The following is an 11,306-nucleotide window of genomic DNA, read 5'->3' as shown; positions in this document are numbered from 1 at the left end:
CAAAACTGAACATAGGATTTGGGAAAACAGTTTGAAGGGGTTTAATAACCCACATAGCAATCGTATAAAGAGTCAAGTTTGGGTTCCCAAAAGTAATCTAGGTTATATAGACAAAGTAGGCGTTTATTCCTTCTGCAAATACTTCGTGCCAAGGCACAGAGTTCGTGCGGTTTTATTCGACGATGTAATGTCAACAATGTTATGTTATAATATATACGGGTTTATTAAGATTTCCTTCTTAGCTGTAATGTATAATGTGTCAACATTAGTACATGTTATTAGTAACATGTACAAGAGTTGCTATGGAAAGGGCTATGCTCGGAGTTTCCCTACGAGATCGAATCAGAAATGAGGAGATCCGTAGGAGAACCGGTGTCACCGACATAGCTCGCCGGATTAGCACGCTGAAGTGGCAATGGGCTGGGCACATAGCCCGCAGAACCGATGGCCGTTGGGGCAGAAAGGTTCTCGAATGGAGACCACGTACTGGACGACGAAGCGTGGGACGACCACCCACAAGATGGACAGACGACCTGGTCCGAGTGGCAGGGAGCCGCTGGATGCAGGCCGCCGGTGACCGGTCGTGGTGGAAAACCCTGAGGGAGGCCTTTGTCCAGCAGTGGACGTCCCACGGCTGAAACGACGACAAGAGTTGACACAATAAACATTACACTTAGGTGTAAAAGGTTAATGCATTTTATTCATAATTTTAGCTGGTATTCATGACGTTAGCAATAAACATATGGATTTGTTTTTATTGTAGAAAGGGAAGCGCTTGACCACAATCTCGCCCAAACATATGGATATCGGCAAATAAGTATTCGTTGAAAAATAATCTCATAAATATAGTGTCCTATTTATACAAGTAGTCCTATATAATGAGTGTCTATTCCTTTTTTGTCGCACACAAAAATAATATCACAAAAAGGTCGTAATTAAAAAGTTTGAACGTCAACTTCGTACATACTTATAATTGCAACATTCAAGACAATCGAAATGGCCCACATAAAAGAAAAACTTTTGCCATTAAAAGAGAATTTATTTTTAATTAATGACCATTAAAGCACAAAGGCCATAATGAGACAGTTAAGGAGCAGGAATGATAAATTATAATATTTCCTGAAAATAATTTCATTACGATAAAGTTGCCTACAACGCGGTTTTTAGGGTTCCGTACCGAAAAAGTAAAAAGGGCCTATTACTAAGCCTCCGTTGTCTGTCTGTCTGTATCCAGGCTGTATCTAATAAGTAGTCATAGCTCTCTACCTATTAAATAATAGGATACTACATCAAATACAAATGATGTATTTCCGATGCCACTATAACACCAAATAAAAAAAATATAAGAGTACTCCCCTTAAAATAAACTTGTTTTTACCTACAATAAATGTATATAACAAACGATTTTCTATTACCTATAAATGACAGTACGGAACACTTCGTGAGCGAGTCCGACTCGCACTTGGCCGGTTTTTAATTTATATTTAGCTTTAAGTGTACTAGAGAAAATCGAAATTATTTTTACGTAAGGGCATATTTTCTTTGTAATAAAATCAAGGCTTGTTTGAGGTATTTTTAATAAAAAAAACTTTTCAAATTATTATATCAGTTGAAGCATGCCGGAAAAACTTTTATGAAAATTTGAAAAGCTATTTTCACTTTTCATTGTATTTATTTTCATGGTATGGTGGTATATTATTGTCTGGTGTATTCGTTTCTTGATAAAGAATATCTGATAATGATTCTGATTCTCAGTGATTTTCTTTTGAGAATATTATGTTATATTATAATGCTGATATATTATAATTTTGGCAAACAAACAGTTAAAAAAACAACGGGACTTTCAATTTCAAAAAAATACTACTTTTTTTCCCGCAGTAGGTAAAAATGATATCGTACAAACCACATTGGTCCATAATATTATTTTTAATAATGACATTTTTTCGTTTTCACCTGAAAACAGAACACCTACACTATCTAATGTTTGAAGAATAGGCCAAGGAAAAAAGGGATTCGGTTGTTGACCTTCTTATACTTAAAATAACAAGGAATAACAATTTATTCAGTCAAATCTTCCAAATGAATACCTATAGGTATGAATAGATTTTTGTTTGGTTAATGAAACTCTTTAGACAATATTATATTCAATTAGAAAATTTTATTTTCAAGTAAGTGTAAATTAGTCGCACATCTACTACTAGGTACTATCGGTGTTCTAAATATCATTTAAATCGGTTTAGTCATTTGAAGCGTGAAACCGAGACATACACAGAGGTTTTACATAAATTATAAAAATGGGGATTAGATACAAAATTCATTCCTGATCTTTAATACTGGACTATTAAAAACTTCACAATCTTGACTACATTCTAAGTATTCCTTAATTAAAGGAAATATACCAAGATGTAATAAGGTTTGCAATAAATTACCAACAATTCTATTCGTACCAAAAGGGATCATCAAAGGGACTCAATTAACGAAGATTAAGCATTATTAATTTTGAAGCGAATACTTTTGTGATTAGTTTGTCTAATAAAATACAATTAAATGCTGGCAACAATAGTTATAACTCAGTGATTATTATGTTTATTGAGTTTTTTTAGGTTTTTTCTGAGTATAAAAAATGTTTTGTTCGCAATTTTCATCACGTTTTTTGTAGAATTCATTAAAAACGCCCATACAAATTTCAAATAGTTAAACGTTGTCGAAAATGACTTACAACATTGTGATAGGTATAATTTTAGTCTCATTTTAACTCCGAAATAGCTTTACTATTTAGTCCTAATAAAACATAGGAAAAAATGCTTTAAATCTAGCAAAAACGCCTACACACACTTTCTTAGAAAAGGTTCGAAGTTTCAGTACTTACATGAAAGAGCCGGTTTATATTTCACAGGAAATTCAAAACAGACCAATAACGTTTACTGGAGTTTCTAAGAGAAGCCTTTTGTAGATTTCAAGGAATAATGAACTTAATATTAGACTTGTATGCGAACACTTTTCGCGTATAACATCTTTCCAATATGTTCCTGAATGAATTATATATCGTTAGTAATTGACTATTGAATAAAGGACAGAATATTTATCTGAAAATAAACATAAATATAAATAGATTTAACCCATTGAGCCCCAAGCGGCCCGGTCGGTCCCAGACACAATAGATTTTCTATTGTGTCTGTGGTTCCGGGGCCTGAGTTATTAAATAATCTACGTCTGCATAGTCATTCAGTATTGTAGAAAACGAATATCACAACCTATGGTTTACTATGGCTGTTTGTCACGGCGAAACAACTGAACGGAATTGGATGAAAGTTTGCAATTCTGTAGCTTATGTACCAGACTTGAACATAAACTATAAAAAAAATCAGCTAGCAATTCAGCTACATATTTAGATGGTCTATCATATAATAGAGGTAGATAATCCTTATCTTAATCCAGTAAATGTAACATAAAGAAAGGCTTCAAGGAAATGTGATGAGGTGTTTAGAGTTGTTCCGGAGATAATTAGACGGCTTGCGAACCGTGAAATGGAACGCGTCATAGCTTTTATGGTGGCCAAGCTTTCGGTTTTGGTGGGACAATAATTTATAGGTTTCCGCTCGCGTAATCAATGGAAAATAGAATCTCGCTGAGTATAGTATTTTCTCGTGTTTGATTGTACGCGAGTATTATACATGTAGATAATGTAAGACTTTAACGGATTTTAAGCACGGTTTATTAATAATAGTGGTCACGGGGAGACAACTCACCACTTGTACCACGCTTTTCTATTATTTAAAAATTATATTTATATAGCATTTGAACACTATACAACTAAGTAACAAGCTTATGAAAATTGCAAAATTGCAATTATAATATCCTTAACTGTTTCCTTAGTGTGTTTTATAATGATTTCTTCTTCTTTATCACATTTCCTAAAATAAACTACAGAATCAAGAAATTGTAGACACCCTATAAACAAAGGATTTCCGACTTAAATCGCACCTTACCTATCCGTCACGGCCATGATGGAAAGATATAAACCCATTTCCTCCTTATCGATGTATTATCTTGTAGCAAAAAAATATATTTTTTTACGAATCACACGTCTCTTTACTTCTATTTTTATCGTTATTAAGGACTAGTTGCTTATTTCCTAGGTAATAAATTCCTTTGCCTTTGAAATAAAATAAAACTAAAATAACTATTGTCATTAAACACGAAATAAACGTGCCTATTCATTAATCAAAATACACCAAAAACAAGTTTAGTACTAAAACCCATTGAGCCCCGAGCGGCCCGATCTGACCACGACAAAATAGATTTTCTATTGTGTCTGTGATTCCGGGGGCTGAGTTATTAAACAAACTATTACCTATTTATTCAATATCTTTGACTATTTTCTACAAATTTCTATTCATACATTAATAAATTGAGCATAGTTCATATAATTTTGTAATTTCTAAGAACAATTGTTTATGTTTTTAATTTCCGATGAAAAAGGAGTGATATAATTTCGCAGCTTTTGGAAATAGACAAAAATTCTCTTCTCATTATAATAATTATAATGTACCATTAATTAATTATCGAAAAAAATTTCATATCAGGACACAGAAGTCACCTACTTGTCCGTACAAAAAATCGATCAGTGAAACAGATGTAGGTAGGTATAATGCATCTGCCCCATATCCCAATTGGACACGGGACTTTATTTATTACTGGATTTACAGTAAAGCTAATAACTCAATTTTCAGGCCTATATTCTATAATAAACTAAAACCTGTGACTAAAACATATTGAAACTGAGTCGTAAACTATTAAATAAATCAAAATTATAATTTTTATTTAATTTTTTAATTCAGCCCACAATAGGTAAAAATAATCCGGGAAAAAAACAAACAAGTTGATTAATTTACAATCCGGTTTCCCATCAAATCTAACACAAAATTAAAACTTCGTGAAATTTAAATTAAAAAAATTCCAACACGCGGGAATTGGCGGGAAAATTTCGCACCGCGAGTGTTGCCAGTTATACGCAACTCCGAAACATATTTTTGGGACATATTTCACGTCTGACCAAATTTAATAAACTGGACGTATTTATGCGAAAAGGGACCAACCCACACCGAATCAATTTCGAGAAAATGAGGTTTTTGTGAAAATCGCTTGCAAAAACTATATGTTGTAAAATTTGGGGGAAAAAAGTTGTTAGGCGTGTGTATCATATCGAATCCTTTCTAGGGATACCAGTTGCATGGATTTTTATTAAATTGTTACAAAATAATCGTTAAAAAACCTCTCGGTTCCATCTTGCAAAAATACATATTTGTGGGTTGGTTCTTTATTGCATAATTAATTTTGGTTTTTAATATCGTCATAATAAAGGAAAATCTTAAGGTATCGGACTAACGCAGGATAGATAAAACTGCGACAGGTCACTGGGCCATCTTGCGACACACGAATACCTATGAAGTTAACGAAAAAAATATAAAAGATGGTGATTAGACCTGTTGTTCGTGTAGATCGGTATGCTGGGCTGTACAGAAGATGGAAGAAAAGCTATTTATTGCATTTAGTGGAGATGAGAATGTTGATATGGATGTGTGGGGTGACAAGAATAGACAAAGCAAGGAATGTATACATAAAAGGAAGTTTGAACGTGGCGCTTATTAAAGAAGGATTGAAAGGAAGTCGTCTGTCTTGGTATGGACATAGGATGATAATAGATAACATGGATGAGGATAGATGATGGTGATGGGTAAGAATATTGATGGTTGAAGAGGATGGTAAGAGGTAGGCCAAAGAAAAGATGTGTTTGAGTGTGAAGTTATATGAAAAAACAAGGAGATAAGGGCAGAAAGATGATAAAGGTATTGTAATAATTGACTATTTGACTTTTAGCACGCTTTTATTATCAAAAGTTTAAATAATGTAATCTGACACGAAAATATTATAAAGAAATTCACATACATAAAACTAAACATCAGCACCATCATCGTCCACTGCAAAATCAAGAGCCCCGGAAAATCCATCAATATCGTCTTCAAAAATTTCGTCGCTTTTTAATTTTTTATAAAAATCTTGGGCATCGCTCGGTATTAGATGCATTATGCTTTTTATATCTTTTAATTTTGCCTCCGATATTGGTTTCCCTGTGGGCCAAAGTAAATCCATATCTCTTAAAGACAAAGGTTGAGATACACTACGTACGTTTTTTTTTAAATTAACTTCAATATACGGTTCGTCTAGGTTTCGCCTCATAAAAATTGAGTGCAATTGTTCCTTTTTAATAACTATTTCTTTGGTATCTAACCAAGATACCTTGGATCCGTCTTCTGCTTTTTTCCTATTTGTAGTTTTTTTCTCTAAATTTTGTGACGACAAAAAGTCTTTTTTGTCAAGTCTTTGTACAATCATCGGTTTATTTTTTTTACATGATTTCATGGTGCGTATGTAGTCTTCCGGGGTATACAGCCTTTGTTGGTGTTTTAGGGCACACTCAATTCTACCAAAATCTGTGTCATTTGGTAAAAAACTGTGACCGGACTCTAAAAATCTATGGCTGATTTGTTTTAGGGTCGGGTGGTCATTTAATAATGCTTTAAGCATCAGCGTCAATTTAATATTTCTATTTTGGCCGCCGCAGGAGTCACTCCAAAGTATTAAATGTTCAACACCATCTCTTAATTTTTCCGTGATGTGTTTTATCAAACAAGAACCGACTTCCTGTGAACCGCGGCCGGCCTCCCCTTCCACCCAAACATTACAATACGCCTGGCCATCACTGCCTGTGTGAATGCCTAGATTGTACACCCAGACTTGTCTTTTATAATAAATAATATTAGTGGATATTCTTGGAAGTGGTAACGTCTTTTGCAAATCAAAAGTGATAGTTTCGATGGTTGGATCTTCTTTTGCCAATTTCATGTTATTCTTTAGTTCTTGCTGCAATAATTGCGCTTTTTTAATATGATTTTGGTGATCTTCTTCGAGTTTATTCTTCTCTTCCTCCGAAGCATGCTTATGTTTGCTTTTATAGAAGTCGCATTTATTACAAGTGTCTTTTTTAAGGGGTTTGGTGCGTAGATTAAATTTTGTTACAAAAATGTGTCTAAATTTAGCGAAAGAAAGTAACGTCTTGCCTGCTGTCTTAGCTTCTTCACTATAAATTTCATAAATTTTGGCGGTAGTCATGTCTGATGTTAGAAACTTTGCGTCGTTACTATCAGCTCGTCTATAATGAGATACGTAAGTTGGTAGTTTATTAATTATTTTTATCAGAAACAATTCACTTTCTTTAGAAACAGAATTATAACCTCCTTTTCGACCACGCCTATCTTTGAGGCAATTATTCCGCATTTTGCTAAGAGCTGTATTTATTCGTTTGGACGATGTTTGAAGAGTTTTCAAGAACATTTGTTTACAAACAAGGATGTCTTTTAAATAGTACTCCCGACTGAATGTTTTGTTGTTTTTCATTCCAATCGTGTTTTGCATAGTCGTAACATATGCGCGTTTCTTTGGTTTTTCTTTAATGCATGATACTAGATACATATTTTGGGCTTGATAAGAGTCAGTCGAATAGAATTTATTGAATTCTTCTAGTTTAGTCTCCGTTGTTATTTTATCCTGACATTTTTTTGCACAATTGCAGATGTAATCCATAAAAACCTTAGGTTCGATAGTTTGCTTCTTATAATTCACATAGCTAAGATTACTATATTTTCTTTTCTTCCTTTCTTCTCTCAGTGTTCCACCAAATATTCTTTTTCTACCCCTGATTGGCCTTCCTTGCGAGGATGCGTTAGGTTCAGTATCTCTTACTTGCAAGATTTGTCTGGCACTGGTGCTTTCAATTTCTATTTCATTCCGTGTTTCAGTTGGTATTTCATGAACTTCTATCAAATTCCTTATTAGTGATACTGAATTCGTTGAGCTTTTGTCACTAGTATCACTACTATTTTTACTAATATGACAATCATAATCTGGATCCTGTACTGAGTCATCGCTATTGATGTATGTTATGTCCGAAGAAACCGGTGAATTTGGTGCAGACTTTTCGGTAGCATGTAGGTCCAAGTTTTCATTATCAAGGGATTCTGCCAGAATATTGAATAATTCAGCTGTCTTTGGTGTCATGGGTGGCAATGGAGAAAAGTCACAGTGCGGGTCAGGAGTGAATGGAGGGTCTAGACTCTTTTCCAAGATGCCTTCACCACTTTTTGAATTTAGAACATTGCATTCAAATCCCGTTACATGTGAAATAGTTGGTCTAGGCGTTAGGGGCGAATATGGGGGAGCTTCCACGCTCTTTTCACCATATTCCGCATCATGCGGGTTGACCTTACGTGAGGGGTCATCGATATTAGATGAAGAAATCGGTTGTCTATGTGATTTGTTGTCAAACGATTGCGCCTTTGGTGTAAGTGGAGTGAATGCAGTTGAATCCAAACTCTTTTCCCCAACATACTTCGTAGTTTGTTCATTTAAAGCTTTGAATTCAAATCCTAATGCTTGTGAAGTAGATTGTCTTGTCGTTAAGAGGGAATATGGGAGAGCTTCGACGCTTTTTCCACCATACTCTTCTTTATTGTTAGTTTGGTTGTTAGTTAAAGCTTGAAATAAGCATGCTTTCTCAGTTAGAAGCGGTTTGTCATCAGCAACGGGCAAAGCTGTAGAAGATACAAAAATTTTATCTTCTGACTTTTTTAAACAAAGCTGTTGTAAGGGGCCATCCAATTACATCACATAAAGTTCAAAACTTTTAAATTGTCCAATCTTGGTTCTTATTTTTATTAATTAATAATATTTAATAAAATCAACATTAAATCAAATAAAAGAGTATAACGAGGTACTAATATATATATATATATATATATTAAAGGCACCTCCCACCTCACCCCATTAACATGTGACGTAAATATGGATGGACCCTAACGGTATCAACGTAACGAAACAAACACACCAGACATAATATAAAGCAAAATTATTGCACACAAAACATCAAAAAACATTATCCTATGCAATGATAGGAAATTCATGCGTTTATTTACGAATAACATATTTTCGTCATTATTAATAAAAATCAGGAAAAATTTATCATCATTTGAAAAAAGTCCTTATCTTTCTGATATTAGAATTTCCGATCACTGACAATAATAATAATTATTCGGTAACAGTATAATAAGAGTTTGGATCACAACATTCGAAGTGCTTTAGACATAAAATTAATAAGTAAGTAGGTACCTTTTTTCACCTTCGAAGGGCTGCTTACTGGAGTACCTTCTATAACTTCTGCAACATAAAAAAAATAAAATATAAAAGTAATAAATAATTATTACGTGGTAACTACAATAAATAGATCGAGCAAAATCTAAATAAAGTTTTACTCTCCTAAGTGGTCTTTTTTCTATTATTATACGAAACCTCCTTAAAATCGCGGAAAGACTTTAATTAAAAACCACGATCGTCACTTGATTTATCATAAAAATCATAATAAGATTTCATGATAAAACATAAAATAGACAGATTTTAGGTTAAGTATAGTTAACATTAATTTCAGTTGTTTTTTTTTTTCGAATTACTTACCATTACTGTAGTCTTCATTTTCATCTTCTGAAATTTGTATCAAACAGGCACTTAACATAGCCTTGGTTCTAGCACTCACGTTTCTACGCATTTTTTATTATTAATTCAAACGAACGTTCCACTAAGAAAGTCGCAAACGCAATGCAAGTGTTGCCAAGACTACTAGGAATGACAGATGTTATAAAAAAATCCGTTAAGTGCGAATCGGACTCGCGACACTAAGGATTCCGTACAAATAATTTTATTTTCTTCAAATATTATTCCTTATTTTATTATGTATATTAATTAAGACATTAATAAATCTATTATAAAATATTTCTTGTGATATCTGCTCCCTCTCTCGCATTTGTATAGGAACTGACATAAAATTGAATATAAATTACCATTACTTGGATTAATTACCAAAAGATGTCGCTATTCTGAATAACGAACAAAGTCTTGCATAGAATCACGTTTTAATATGGGCAATCATAGAATATAAATGTTAACATTGGTATAGATCTTTTCATTTTTCACTTAATACTATTGAAATTAAAAACTAAATAGAACTATGCCATTTGGTAACTTTCAAATCGTGAAATTTCACTATACAAACAAGAACCAAAGTTAGTTGGTTCCTTATAACTTGAAAAATTATAATACTTTTTGTGATAAATAGAACCACATAACTTTGGTTCTAGTTTGCATTATGGAAATGGTAAGGATTACATAGGGGACTTAAAGGAACCAAGTAGCATGGGTACTTTTAACGTTTAAAAATAGACGAACTAGAAGAACCACTCCACATGGTTCTTTTCTGTTATTTGAAAGTTGACAAAATTGGGTTGGTTCCGTAATTGACAGTTAAAAAAACTAATTTCTAGTTGTCGGACAGCTACCAAATTTTTTGGGACGGTAGAATACCTTTTTAAAACCCTAGCTGTGCACTTAACTCAATTTCACAAAGATTGTGGGTTGGTCCCTTTTCGCATAAATACGTCCAACTGACATCTGACATGCTTTTAGTTGTTTTAAAATATAGGCCTTTATATGTTAGTTATTGACTGCTATAATATCGGAATTCTGTCTGGGTTTTATAGAATTTGCACGAATTGTACATTTTAATATTCGCTGAATTTGTATTATGGAAACTATAAACAGACAATTATAATAGTACCTACTACGTAGAAATAAATGCGCATGCAGTTTACGTTCCACAAATTTTCTTCTGAAACTTTTTTTTGTGTAGGTATATTTTTTTAATTTGAATGCCTAATAAAGGAAAAGCTATTTTACAGTTCGATAACAAAAAGTAATTTTCTCTACATTTCTTGGGAATATTTGAGATTAAATCAACTAATCCATACTAATATTATAAATGCTAAAGTAACTCTGTCTGTCTGTCTGCTACTCAATCACGCCTAAACTACTGAACCAATTTGCATGAAATTTGGTATGGAGATATTTTGATACCCGACATAGGCTACCTTTTATTGCGAAATATGTACCACGGGCGAAGCCGGGGCGGACCTCTAGTATTATATAAATGCGAAAGTTTATGAAGATGGATGAAGTTTGTGATGAGGTATGTGTATGTATGTATGTTTGCTACTGGGTTCATTACAATGAAATTTAGTACACATATACCTAGAGGGTAACTTGGATTAACACGTAGGTTTTATCACGGAAATCCCACGGGAACAGGAACTATGCGGGTTTTTCTTTGAAAACGCGGGTGAAGCCGAGGGCGGAAAGCTAGT

At 33.5% G+C, this 11,306-nt stretch overlaps 1 protein-coding gene across 1 annotated transcript; it reads right to left on the bottom strand.

Moving 5' to 3' along the window:
• Window positions 1-5,868: 5,868 nt before the first annotated feature.
• LOC123700387 lies at window positions 5,869-10,543 on the bottom strand. The gene is made up of 3 exons (XM_045647588.1): window positions 9,568-10,543; window positions 9,226-9,273; window positions 5,869-8,651 (listed from the first exon to the last, which is right to left on the bottom strand). The coding sequence occupies exons 1-3, from the start codon at window positions 9,656-9,658 to the stop codon at window positions 5,956-5,958; spliced, it is 2,835 nt and encodes a 944-aa protein (XP_045503544.1). The 5' UTR covers window positions 9,659-10,543; the 3' UTR covers window positions 5,869-5,955.
• Between the last annotated feature and the right edge of the window lie 763 nt (window positions 10,544-11,306).

Source organism: Colias croceus, chromosome 19, assembly GCF_905220415.1.
Source record: "Colias croceus chromosome 19, ilColCroc2.1".
Taxonomy (NCBI): domain Eukaryota; kingdom Metazoa; phylum Arthropoda; class Insecta; order Lepidoptera; family Pieridae; genus Colias; species Colias croceus.
This window is presented reverse-complemented; position numbering and strand designations above follow the sequence as displayed.